General features: G+C 34.4%; 1 protein-coding gene across 4 annotated transcripts in view; it reads right to left on the bottom strand.

Annotated features, from left to right (window-relative positions):
• USP34 (ubiquitin specific peptidase 34) overlaps positions 1-14,616 on the bottom strand; it is a gene marked incomplete at its 3' end in the record, with an annotated part of 228,681 nt that overhangs the window by 71,243 nt on the left and 142,822 nt on the right. For all 4 annotated transcript variants that reach the window (XR_014018694.1, XM_081265549.1, XM_081265551.1 and 1 more), the window contains 6 exons: positions 14,495-14,599; positions 13,305-13,360; positions 13,082-13,202; positions 4,135-4,318; positions 3,543-3,703; positions 671-736 (listed from right to left, as the gene is read on the bottom strand). Coding sequence is in view for 3 of the 4 variants with exons in the window: in XM_081265549.1 (XP_081121675.1) it covers positions 671-736; positions 3,543-3,703; positions 4,135-4,318; positions 13,082-13,202; positions 13,305-13,360; positions 14,495-14,599 (693 nt within the window). The remainder of the gene's footprint in view (positions 1-670; positions 737-3,542; positions 3,704-4,134; positions 4,319-13,081; positions 13,203-13,304; positions 13,361-14,494; positions 14,600-14,616) is intronic.

The following is a 14,616-nucleotide window of genomic DNA, read 5'->3' as shown; positions in this document are numbered from 1 at the left end:
TAACTGTACTCAAACTTCAATACAAAAGGTAAAAGTAAAAGGCATGGAGGCCTGGAAACACTGTGGTGAGTCTGTGAATTCTCTGTCCTATTTAGGGGGTTGAAAACCAAGGCTGACAACAGAATGAAAATGGAGGAGTGACAATGATGCAGGCAGGTGTAATAGCATAAATATCTATACAAGTAAGAAAGCAACAGAGTAATGGACTCCAAAGGGGGTACAGATACTGAAGGTTGAGTCTGGATATGGGGAGGGATAAGGAGATAAACTTGAAAATCACAGACAACATGTGCCATGGGAGAGGACTATGAATATCATCTGTTCATCATGAGGAATCACTGACAAGTTTTAAGCAGGGGATTAATAATTTTGAGATTTGCTATCTTTTTTACCTTTGATCAATGATTACTTTTATACATTTGAGGGTAAGAATTAAGAGGGCAAGAGAAATCAGCCAGAAAGCTCAAGGCCTAAAAGAGGTAACTCTATGATGGGAAAAAAAAATCAGACACAAGGACAAATTAACAGAATACAGACAACAACTGAGAAAGGACTCTTAAAAGTCATTATGACAAGACCACAGGTAACTAAAAAAATTAAATCTCCATGTGTTTTAGCTTTTGTCAGATGGCATATCGAATTAGTTTCTCACCACAATTCTGGAACTTACCATTAAGTATGTAAACATTTTCTGAAGTTCTAGAAGTGTAGTTTTGTGTTTCATATCTTCTGAATACTGAAAATGAAAACTTTCGTCAAAACTTGTTGATGGTAGTAAATTGGACATTCTAGCAAACAAAGTCATGCAAAGTGCTCAACACTGTATCTGTTTTCATCCTGTTAGCTATTTGCAGGAAAAATACACTTTTTATTCTTTCTTTAGCAACTACAGCATTCAAAAAACTGGAACTCTTTTTTTCTCTACAATAAATAAAGCTATCACCATTATGTCAAGAAACCTGAATAAACAAATCTTAGAAACATTGCTTTCAAGATCAACACTTACATGGTACATGTTGACTTACAAGAAAAAACATTTTAAGTATTCAATGAATTGTCTTTTACAAGTAAATCAATACATTGAAAAATAATACTGACCATAATAGTAAGCAATATTTCATCACCATCTAATCATATTTTTACTTTTTTGGGAATGGCATATTCTGGAAACTAAAGAGGAATACTGGTCATGATCTTTGACAACCATCTAAATACTAAATTGCCAAAAACTCAGATTCAGGAATCTAGCTAGGGACTTAGACAAAAACACTGACCTTACCAGAGAGACTCACGTACATGCTGGACACTTTCTAGATACAGCCTATTATTATTCAAGTAATACTTTGCAAAAATAATTATAGTATACTCCTGACAAATGAGGCTTAATATTTCACGAGTTTATGAGGATACCCACACCAAATGACATTTTCTAACATATATCTGATATATGCAAAGTGCTAATTCAGAATAAAAAACAATAAGCTTAATAATGTGAATGGACTTAATGCCACGGAACTGTACACTAACAAATGGTAAAATTCTATACTTTCTGTATCAGAATACATGTAGTTTTGGTCAATCTTTCTGTGAAAAGGGAATAATAAAAACAATGGAAGTTCTGGTATTAAAGCATCAACTTTCCAAAATCATGTCAAATTCTATTAAGAGTTTTCTATGTAGATATAAATCTCAAGAGCACTTGACCAAGGAGCCACACCCCCAGCCTTATTTTGTATTTTTTAAGAGACAGGGTCTCACCGAGTTGTTTAGTGACTCACTTTTGCTGAGGCTGGCTTTGAACTCAGGATTCTTCTGCCTCAGCCTCCAGTGCCACTGGGAGTATAGGCATACACCACTATACATGGTATTTTGTTGTTGTGCTGTTGTTTTGGTTTTTGTGGGGGATGGGAATTGAATCCCATACATGGCAGGTTCTACCACAAAGCTGCATCATCAACCCTTTTTCATTTTTAGTTTGAGACAGGGTTTTGCTAAATTGCCCTAGCTGGCCTCACACTAGAAATCCTCTTGCCTTAGCCTCCCAAAATACTGGGATTATACTGCCAATGTGTTCAGATCTAAGTTCAGTTTTTAATCTAAAACACCACTAGGAGTCTTAGTTAGCCTATCTGAGTGTTCTTTCTGTCACTGCTAATTCCTGACAGTACTAATAGCTTAAAAGTGGTCATTAATATGAAGAGACGACAAGAAACATGGTCAAATCACCAGGAAAAACAAAAAAACCCTGAAAAAATGCTTCTCTGATAACTAATGATTTTATAAAACTATGAAGATGGGTCCACCACCTTTAGTCATAAAAATTTCTGTAAGCTAATGAAACTCTTGTTGAACTACTTTGTAGTTACACTCAATCTACAGAGCTGATAACTTAAGAATATTCATATACATGATGGTGAATACCTGGAATCCCAGTGGCTTAGGAGTATTTCAAATTCAAAGCCAGCCTCAGAAATTTATCGAGGCCCTAAAGCAACTTAGTGAGACCCCTGTCTCTAAATAAAATATAAATAAGGACTGGGTATGTGACTCAGTGGTTAGGCACTGGGTTCAATCCCTGGTATAAAACAACAAACAAAAACCCTGTCTCAAAATAAAAAACAAAAAACCTGGGGAATATGGCTAAGTGGTAAAGCACCCCTGGGTTCGATCCTTAGTACCTCCATATACACACACACAAAAAAATCATATAATCAAAGCCAAAACCCAAACCTTCTTGAGTATACTGTAAGTTGGAGACTTCAAAGAGTAATTTAAACATATTAAATAATTCACTGAAGGCACATAAAGAATCATACAATTTCATTAGTGGGGGGGGGGGGGAGCCAGGAGATAAAGATTACATGATGGAGGAAAACAAAAATAAAAATGCAACCATAAAAAACATCTGCAAGGGGTTGGAGTCATAGCTCAGTGGTAGAGTACTTGCCTAGCATTAGCATGTGTGACGCACTGGGTTTGATTCTCAGCACTGCATATAAATAAAAATTTAAAAAGTAAAATAAAATAAAGGTCCATTGACAAAAAAACAAAAAATGTGCCAAGAACTTATTAGACAAGGCAAATTAAAAAATAATCCACGATGAACAAAATGAAGACAAGAAAGAAAAAGTGATAAAAAAAAATAAGTGAAGCAGAACTTATCCAAACAAACTGAACCCACAAACTCATTTACGTAAAAGAAACATACTCGGTGATTCTGGTAGTATTTCCCTAGTTTGTTTTGCTTATTTTCTATGTAATTAAGAATGTTATTTATTTTTACTGAAAATATTTACTGTATACACTGAATGTGTACATTCTACAACTGTGTTCCTTTGAGAAATAAATTACTGAGTCATCTACTCAAGTGTAAAAACAATGAAAATATACTCATTAACTACTTATATAATGAGTTTTTCTCTCATATTTTTACTCATAATTCCTCAAAAACTATTTTAGTACACCACAAATTAACGAAGATTTATAAATAAAATTTTAAAATTTGGTCTTTTTTTAGTCTTTTAATATCAGAAAAACTCTACCTTGGCAGTGAAGACAGCCTGTCTTGCTTCAGGTATCATATAAAGTTGCTGAATAGTCGAAGCCAAGTAACAAGTAGCTCCAAGGTTAGTCAGGCCAACAAATCTACACTCGGCCCGGACATCCTCATGAGGCCAGTAGTCCCACTTATAAGGTGCATGGGCTGCTGAAGAAAAGAGGGAAGAAAAGATGCCCCCCAAAACAAACTATTAAACTCAATATATTTGGTTATTATTAACAGCCATGACCTCCACTAGTTATCTAGTTTATATGAAATATTTTTATAATTTTATAAACTGTTAGAATACATTCTAAACTCATTCTCTTAAAAATTCAAACTTGACTGTCAAAAATTTGATTTTATGTGACACTAAATTATTTTACTTACAAAAATCCAAAGTATTTAAAATATTTATTTAAAAAACTCTTCAAACTTGTTTGTTCAAACCAATGTTTACTTTGCAACTTTCCTATTCTATCAATAATGGTTTAAGTTGTTAAAGTGAGTGAATTGAATTCTTTAAAAGATGCTTTCCAAAATCTCATTTCTGCATTCAAAATTTATAAAGATGAAAGGTAAAGAAGAACTCTTACACTGCATGTGTTGTGCCATGACCCAATTGTGTATTAGCCTGTAGTTTTCCACAGACCCCTTTACCATCTCTACTAACAAATCATAAGCAGCAGCTCTTGAAGAATGTGATTTGCACTTTGGCTGTTGTCGATCTTTCAGACTGGGCAACAAAAACAGGAGATTGAAGATATCTCTTAAAAACTCCTAGAAAAACAGAAAAGTCAAATACATTATCTAAATTTCGATATTAATTACTTTCTAAAAGCAAGGAACAACAGATTAGGAATATAAGACTATCTACAATTTATTAAAAAGTTATCCTAAAACTTAATGGCACCATATAATATTATCTGAAAGTCTTTCTAATATTCATTCTTTTACAGAAAATGGAATACACTGAGTTCCTTTACTCTTCCCTTCCTCTTAATATATAACAGCTCCTTCTTACACCATCTATGCATGTTATTCTTTTCCATTCCATTAAGTGATCAGAAATTTGTTAAGACCTCATAACTCCTTACCCTTGCCTTATAACAAATCCCAGAGATACATCTGTACTTATTTAACTGTCTTCTTATTTCACACTACTAATAAAAACAACAACAGCCAACAGAGTAACTTCATCACACTGAGCATGTAAGTGCTACTCACTCTCGAAAAGGCCCCAAAATGAAAATCAACAAAAGTTAGGAACTTTTCCAATAGTCTTACAGTGGGCGAGGCAGGTGCCAGTCAGGATTCAAGAAACTATAGTCTTAACCTCTATAACAGTGAAGTTCAAACTGAACTAACAAGATTTGCCATGAGTTAAATTGTTTTAAGAAAATCAAATTCTGTATCTTCATTCTAGGTATGCTTTTTCCTAAATTTAATCTGCTTGGGAAAGAGGTGCTAGGTTATCTTTCCACTTGTCCTTTCTAAACTGGTATTCTTACTTTGCTATATTTTACCTAGTTATTTCCCTCAAGCTTTCCAAATACTACTATGGCACATTCTCTGGGGTACCCTCCCAAGGTACAATGCAGAATAAAGGTAACATAATAAGATTGAAATATTCCTACCTTAGCCTTTAGTAAGGCTAGCCTTTGGCTGTAGTTTGGTAAATGCACTTATAAACAAGTTCCTTCAATGACATATAACTTTCTCTAAGTGATAAAGGTAGCTCATTGTGCCCAACTGTATATAATTAATGCTGAATCTATGTTTTCCTTTTTGGGAGTCTGGAATTTCAATGACCATTCAGTTATGTAGTTCATATGTGTCCATATGAATTATAGATAAAACCCTGGATATCTAAGGCCCAAAAAGTTTCCCTGGGTCGGGTGCAGTGGCACACACCTATAATCCCACTGGTTTGGGAACCTGAGGCAGGACTATGGTGAGTTCAAAGCCAGCCTCAGCAAAAACAAGGCACTAAGCAACTCAGCAAGACCCTATCTCCAAATATATATATATAATTTTAAAGGGCTGAGGTGTCGCTCAGTGGTTAAGCTCCCCAGAATTTAAAAAAACAAACAAACAAACCCAAACTTCCCTGTTAGACCACATTTCACTTACTTTGACCCACTCTTTGCTAAGGGAAGCACTATCTGTACACCTCCACCAAAGAGAAATCCTGGGAATCTGCCTCTGGTTTTCTCTAGACTATGCCCCATACATCTTTTCCTTCTGATTTTACTTTGTGAACTCATTTCTCTATAATAAATATTAGCCATGAGTACAACTATATTCTCAGTTCTGTGAGACAAAGAATGTATAATTCATAGTTTGACTTTGCAAAGAAAAGCAGATATGGCTAAGAAATAGAGAAAGTGAACACGGGTTTATTTTATGTTGTTGACCCACAAATAAGATTTCATCTTACTTATATTACAATTCAGAAATAAGATGACTGTCATAAAGACATAAATGAAAACATTTACTTCATTTGGAAAATAAAGTCAATTGATTCAAACAGAAAGTCTCAATTGTCTAATAAGTAACTTAACAATGAACTACTTCTGCTCACCAGTTCACCAAGAACTAGATAAGCTACATTCTAGTAGCTCCAATGTTTTTTGTTTTGTTTTGTTTTGTTCTGGGGGAGCGTGATTTAAAAGCCTGTGATAAAAGCATTTTATCAGAATTACTGGCCTTTAAACACACTAAAATGAACAGTATTTTTTATTTTGTTATTCTGAGTTCATCAGAAAACAGGTGTCTCTAGGAAAATAATAATATCTACATAAACACATCCATTTGGTAAATATATTTTAGTATGCTCCACAGAAAGAACTTACTCAAAAGTGTTGCCTGAGAAAATATTAAAAATAATTTTTATTTATAGATCATAGTGTGGTTTTGACATGTAACTCAGAAAAGAAGAAATTGTGTTTAGAAAGCAAATACCCAGGGAAAGTAAGTTTTACTTATGTGCCAGCCTCTGAGGATTCTTCAGTAAAAAGTAAAGAATCTGTGTCTCCAACCCTGGTGCTCACTTCTGCAGGGTTTGTGAATGTTTAGACCCAAAACATGCTCGAGATGCCAGAAGGCACATTATTTCAAAAAGGAGCATCAGAGGCTTGACTATAGATTGGGACAAAGGCACAAAATCAGATTGCTTGAATCATAATTCTAGACCACACTTACTCTTTCTAGAATGTGAAAATCCAACAGAAACAAACAATGAAGATTATGCCTGAGCCAGCATGGTGGTGCATGCCTGTAATCTCAGCAATTTTGCAGGTTGAGGCAGGAGGATTACAAGTTTCAGGCCACCTTAGGCCAAAAAGTGAGACTTGTGTCAAATTAAAAAAGGGTTGAAAATGTGGCTTAGTGGTAAAGTGCCCCTGATTTCAAAGCCCAACCCCCCCCCCCCAAAAAAAAAGAAAAAAGAAAAAAGCCTGAAGTTGTAAAAAAGGAAGATGACTAAGGGATTACAGGGAGCATGGATGAGGCAAATAAGGAACAATGAGACTCATGGCAAAGCATGAATCCAGGAGAAGATAAAAATTTCCACAAGTTAGCCAGATATGCATATAAATGAGAGACATTCTGTCCATATACAATTACAAATATAAAAATTTTAAAAAAAAATAGGTGGACTGACCACCCAAGCATGCTTGCTTGCAAAACTTTGTTCTATAGCACAAGTTCTGCAGAAGTAAGGTTTGCCTTGCTGAGCTACTTCCAAGCATGTGTTTTGATTCCTTGCAGCACTCTAGTACTTCGAACTACTGGAATACTTCTATTTTATGAAGTATTGGCCCATTCTTTCTTTTTTTTTTTTTTTTTAGTTGTAGATGCACACGATACCTTTATTTTTATGTGGTGCTGAGGATCAAACCCAGTACATCACTCATGCTAGGCAAGCACTCTGGTGCTCACAAATGCAAGGCAAGCACTCTACCACTGAGCTACAACCCAGCCTTGCCTTTTTTTTTTTTTTTTAAGAGAGAGAGAGAATTTTTTAATATTTATCTTTTAGTTTTTGGCGGACACAACATCTTTATTTGTATGTGGTGCTGAGGATCGAACCCAGCGCCATGCGCATGCCAAGCGAGTGCGAGTGCGCTTGAGCCACATCCCCAGCCCTCTGGCCCATTCTTAAATAAAAAAATAAAACCAAACAGAGCACAGTGGTGTGTACCTGTAATCTCAGCAGCTCTGGAGGCTGAGGGAGGAAATTAAAAATTAAAAACCAGCCTCAGCAAAATCGAGGCACTAAGCAACTCAGTGAGACCCTGTCTCTAAATAAAATACAAAATGGGGCTAGGGATGTGGCTCAGTGTTCAAATGCCCTTGAGTTCAATCCCCGGTACCCAAAAGAAAACAACAAAAAACAAAACCCCAATAACAGTGATGCTTAAATTGATGTAATTTTATCCTTTGACAGATAAACCGTAGAGAGATTTTCCTTAATATTAGTGATAGGAGACAAACAGACATGACTGGTAGGAACATCAGGATAAGGTAATAATTCTATAAACTGCCTACTGTGCTGACTTGCTCTCTTTTCTTAAAAAAAAAAAAAATTTTTTTTTTTTTACCTACAGTCCTGTCTAGCTTAAGTCCATAGGATATGTTACATTCCTTAGCAAACAATCTGTTACCTGAAAGAGAACATCAGACCCGAGATGCCAATCAGTCTCTCCCTGGAGGGGGAGACTTTTGGGACCCTTACAGAGACTAGATCCCAGAACTCAGGGATTCAAGAGTAATTCCCCCTAACCATAAAATTGGTTAAGAACAGGTTCCAATTAGAGCCTGTTAGCACAGGCCAAAGCAAGACATAGTTGTCAAGGCAGTGGGGCTCCTGCTGTCAATCAAAAGCCAGGAGATGGAACTAGGTGAGATTCTCTGGAAACTTTCCTAGAACCCCAATAAAACTGAAGAGCAGGAGAGGCATGCAGTCCCTGTCCTGAGAATCCACTCTTTCCCTTGAGAGTGTCCCTTTTCCTGTCTAATAAACTCATGCCTATTACTGTGAGCCATGCATCTAAAATCTTTCTGACTTGATCACAATAATGGGGATTTGAAGGGGGACATTCAAGCTGTCTCAGTTTCGTGAAAGGCTCTTGCCCTAGAACAATACAACACAAACTGCATTAAACACTTCCACTTGGATGTCAAATTGACACTTAAAATTGAACATGTATAAAATAGAACTCCTGATTAAAACCACTTTTTTCCTTCCATTATGGTTGGTTCTATCCTGATTTCCTTTTCTTAGTGACTGCATTATTATTCACTTAGCTTCTAAAGCTTAAAATTTAGGATTTATTCTTTTTTTTTTTTTTTAAAGAGAGAGAGAGGGAGAGAGAGAATTTTTAATATTTATTTTTCAGTTTTCGGCAGACACAACATCTTTGTTTGTATGTGGTGCTGAGGATCGAACCCGGGCCGCACGCATGCCAGGCGAGCGCACTACCGCTTGAGCCACATCCCCAGCCCTAGGATTTATTCTTTTTTTTTTTTTTTTTTTTTAGAGAGAGAGAGAGAGAGAGAGAGAGAGAGAGAGAGAGAGAGAGAGAGAGAGAGAATTTTTTTTTTAATATTTATTTTTTAGTTCTCGGCGGACACAACATCTTTGTTGGTATGTGGTGCTGAGGATCGAACCCGGGCCGCTCGCATGCCAGGCAAGCGCGCTACCGCTTGAGCCACATCCCCAGCCCTAGGATTTATTCTTGATTAATCTTTCTCTCACTCTATAATCCAATACAAATATATTAGTTTTGTGAGCTCTACTTCCAATAAGTATTACAAATCCAACCACTTTTCACTATCATCTCTGTCCTGAACTTCTACTAACACATTTGCCTTCCAAGTTCTGTACCAGCAGTCTAATTTCCCACACAAAGCATGAGTAAATTCTTTAAAATAAAATAATTAATTCAGTTCATATATCTCCTCCAGTATAAAAGCTAATTCTGAAGTTTTCCCAAAGCACAAAACCAGAAGGAAATCACATACAGATTTGATAACAAACACCAAAACTTTCTTACAAGGAACTTAAAAAGCAACTATTATTTAACACTGTTTGGAAGGACCAGAAAAATTAGAAAAGTGAAGTAGAATTCAGACATGAAAAATAAGACATAAAAGAATTACTAGCAGATGATAAACCAAAAACAAATTAAAGACCTAAAACAACACTAAAAACTAAAGATAATGGAAAAAATAAATACAAACAATAAATAAATTGAAGATAGACTTTGACAAATTTAATCCCTAGGACAGCCAAAAAGTAAAAAGATAGAATAGAATAAAAGGTGGTCTCTAATAAATACACAAGAACCCTTTTTTTCACATAAACATCAAGGTAGAAAACATAATCAAAGACAATATTCAATTTATGGCATGAATTGTTACTTTTTCTTATTGGGGTTGTATTGATATAGAATTGATACCCTTATGATACTGATTCTGATTGTGCAAAAACAGTATTACTCATGAAGACTTCACAGGAATAAACATTAAAAAATACTTTAAATCCAAATTCCATATGAAGAAAGCTTTAAGAATACAGATTAATTTTGTGTAAATAAGATAAATACTATTAATTTTGTGTAAATATGATAAATACTATCTTTGTTACTGATTTTGCATAGGCAAAATCAGTAACAAAGATCAATACTGCATCAATACAATTGCAATAGAAAAATTTAATTTTAATATTTGTAAAATAACCAAATGAATTCTAAAGGTCATTTAGAAAAATAATAGCTAAGAAAATTCCAAACAGGAATAACAATGAAGATGAACCACCACCACAAGTTATTCACAACTCTAAATTTACATGGTTAAGATATGGCATTGGTGAGTGAAAACGAACATCAGTGGAATGAAACACAAAGCTTAGAAAGAAAGCAAAATACATATGGCAGTTCAGAATATGAAAGAGGTATTTCTAATCAGTGGATTAAAAAGTAAATTAGCCAATAAATACGGTACTTGGTATTGACTTGAAAGAAAAGTTATTTCATTCCTCTCACCTAAATGATTTCATTATAGAAAAATATAAATGTAAAAATAAAATTATGGAAATATAACAAGGTACTGTGTGTTTTTTTTTAGTTGTAGATGGACACGATATCTTTAATTTTATTTGTTTATTTTTGTATGGTGCTGAGGATAAACCCAGGGCCTCACTCGTGCAAGGCAAGCACTTTATCACTGAGCTATAATGCCAGCCTGGTACTATGTATATTTAAAGTCAACACAAAACCTAGATTCCATAAAAGATCAGTAAACTGGAGTCAAATTAAAATGAAATAAATTCTACTTAGAAAATAAGTGAAATAAAATACAAATAAATAAATCTCTAAATAAAATACAAAAATAGGGTTGGGGATGTGGCTCAGTGGCCGAGTGCCCCTGAGTTCAATCCCTGGCAACCCTCCCCCCAAAAAAATATCTTCAGCAAGATGAGATGTAGCTCAGGGGTAGAACTCTTTCCCCACTTCCCCCCAAAAAACCCAAAACCATTCATCGATAAGGAGCAAAACAGGAGGCATTATACTACCTGAATTCAAAATATACAGGTCAGTGGAACAGAACAGAGGCCAGAAAAAACAATAATATAATTAATATATAGGCAACTTTTCAACTACAGTGCTAAATGTAAGAACTTCCACTATAGAAAGCACAGTCTTCATTAGATGGTGCTGGGCAAATTAGATGTCCACCCCAGAACAAAACTAACCCCTAATCTTTCACAATTTACCCAAATCCACTCACAATGGATTAATGACTTAACTATAACACCTGAAACTAAAACTAAAATTGGAAGATAACATAAGGGAAACTTGGAATGGGTAAGGTAGGAGAGAGGTTGATCAATAAGTACAAAGTTATTGTTCGGTTTGAAGAATAACTTCTGGTGTTCTATGGCACAGCTAAGTATCATTTCCAACAACGCATCATATCTCTCAAAGTACGGGAGGAATTTGAATGTAATCACCATACAGAAATGGTAAAAAGATAAAAATGGATATCTAATTATCCTGAGTTAAGCATTACCCAATATATGAATGAATTAATTAAAACACTATACTAAAGCCAGGCGTGGTAGCAAACGCCTGTAATCTCAGTGGCTCCAGGCTGAGGCAGGAGGATAGCAAGTTCAAAGCCAATCTCAGCAAAAAGCGAGGTGCTAAGCAACTGAGTGACAATCTGTTTCTAAATAGGGCTGGGGATGTAGCTCAGTGGTCCTGTGACCCTGAATTCAATCCCTGGTACCAAAACAACAACAACAAAAAAAAACAAAAAAAACAAAAAACCAACAACAAGGAAATAAACAAAAAACCCACCATACTGAGCCAGGAGAGGTGGTGCACCCCTATAATCCCAGCGGCTGGGGAGACTGGGGAAGGAGGATCCCAAGTTCAAAGCCAGCTTTGCCAAAATTGGACACTAAGTAACTCAGAGAGACCCTCTAAATAAAATACAAAACAGAGCTGGAGATGTGTCTCTAGTCAAATGACTAAGTTCAATCTCCTGTTACCACCACCACCCCCACCCCCCAAAACCCAAAATACCACACTATATTTCATAAATATTTGTAAACATTATGTCAATAAAAAATTATTGGGAAAAAAATTCAGTAACCAGGGAAAACAAGAGTGGACTTCAGAAAGTGGCACAGTTTTAAAATAGATTAAAACTGTCGCCTTAAATTTAACACAAGAATCCTTAGTCTATACCCATGAGGATATTAACACAGTCGGAAACCTCAAGATAACTACTATCCAAACCAAAACAAATTCCCTCCATGCAGGAAATGAAAAAGTGCCCACGGCAGATAACAACTTTAAAAGACATAGCTGGGCACAGGGATGCAATGTACAAATGACCACTTATTAATTCCACTGTGTAAGTTAAAGACAATAGTTTATATTTTAAACTATTAATTCAAAATATTTAATATTACAGAAATCAAATTATTAAAGGTTTTTTTTGTCATACTGGAATTGAATTCAGAGGTACTCTACCACTGAGCTACATCCCTAGTACTTTTTTAAAAAAATTATGATAGTAGGAGATCTCAAGTGTAAGATTATCTTTTGATATATGGTAATAGCAATTAAAATTAGCTTTTGCACTCTAAAAACAAACTCAACTTTTATATTTCTAGGGTTCAATTTACTCAATGTTCACTTTTTAAGCCAAAAACTAAGTTCTTTAAACTTGGATTTTAAAAAAATATACATATCCACAAATGATCAAAAACCAAGTGTTGATCAGATTTCAAACAGACATTTGGATATTTTATTTTATTTTATTTTATTTTTTTTAAGAGAGAGTGAGAGAGGGAGAGAGAGAAAGAGAGAGAGAGAATTTTAATATTTATTTTTTAGTTATTGGTGGACACAACATCTTTGTTTGTATGTGGTGCTGAGAATCGAACCCGGGCCGCACGCATGCCAGGCGAGCGCGCTACCACTTGAGCCACATCCCCAGCCCCAATTTGGATATTTTAATACACACCTGTCCTTCCCTTGAAAATTTAAAGGGTGGTTTGTGTTTAATAACACTTGTTGCAAGTCTTAGGAGTCCTGTAAGCCCATCATCTTCTATATTACCATCTTGATGATCAAGGATCTCCCTACTACAAAAAAAAAAAAAAAAAAAAAAAAAAAGAATGTAAGCAAATCAAGATACTTTGCCTTTATCTGTTCTTAATAATTGTCAATGTCACATAAAATTTTACCTTCGAATACAGTCAGCCAAATGTCTTGCCAAAGCATCTAAGTCAAGGAGTGTTGTCTTAATACAAAAAGAAAAATCAAAATTCAAATACACATTCCAATGTTTAGTAGTACACACAGTACTAAAACAATGAAGAAAAATCACATCCTTATAGTAAATAGCTTGGTTATCCCAAATTTATTAATTATAAAATTTAGTATTCCTTTCTTACACATGTCAACAAAATTATAGTTTTAAGTGCAGTATTAATAGTCTTACAAAAAAGAATCAAATGAATGTTTGGCAATAAATTATGATAGTCACAGTAACCTACTGAGATGATAATACTTTAGTTTGTTGTTTTAGTAACAACTTTACCAAGATGTCATTCATAGCCACTAAGGTTTGTTTTTGATACCACCTTTACACTAGGCTCTAACAATAAACTAAAGCCTATAGTTAATTTTAAAAAGCTTTAATTTTCACTATAACTGGGGAACAAAAAATCGTAACAGATTTTACCAAATAGAATTTAATTCAAGAGTATCTCAAAGAAACTAGATCTTTAGGAAGGAAAATAATTTGTGTAAGGATGATTAGATTTGTACTTTAGCTCAATGAGCAAATCAAGGATTTAAGAAATAGATTTATCTGGTCTCAATATTTTAATTATCAATAAATAAAACTTGTTTAATATTAATTTTTATAATTACTTCTCATATGAAAAGTAGAAGAACTTAACATCCCAGTTATAAACATCCTCACATTTCTCATTTATTTTGAATTAACAGACGCATTTTTGGTTTAACTAAATTTGTACAAAGGGGAAAAAATCAAAAGTCTGCAGGTGGCAAATCTGCTTTTGAAAATTACTTGTTTGAATGAAAATGTCATTTAAGTCTAGTAAAAGAAAATTAGTAGTTGAGCCAAAATTGTCAGTTTTGTTACCTTAAAATAACTTCAGTTTTAATTAAAATGTTATTTTACATATGCAAGACTCCAAATCTACTTGTTATTAAAGAAAGTTGAGTAAGAAGGTAATAGAACAGAAAGGTTCAAATACAGTAGAAAAAATATGACAGTACCAAATAGTTAACACTTATTATAATTAAAGTTGTCTTTCCTTAAGTACAAAGACTAACAAAAATCATCCACATCCCTGTACATAATCCACATCTATTGACAACTTAATATATAATGTTCTGAACATACCTGACTAGCATCCTTTATATGTATGTTGTCAACTAGTTTGCATAACAACCAAAAATACTCTTTACATCCAGGTTTCAACATTGGTTCTTCCTCATAATCATCTATCTATTAAAAAAAATTAT

This window comes from Spermophilus citellus, assembly GCF_964194105.1.
Source record: "Spermophilus citellus genome assembly, chromosome: 13".
In the NCBI taxonomy this organism is placed as follows: domain Eukaryota; kingdom Metazoa; phylum Chordata; class Mammalia; order Rodentia; family Sciuridae; genus Spermophilus; species Spermophilus citellus.
Note: the sequence above shows the minus strand (reverse complement) of the source record. Positions and strands in the feature narration are given on the sequence as shown.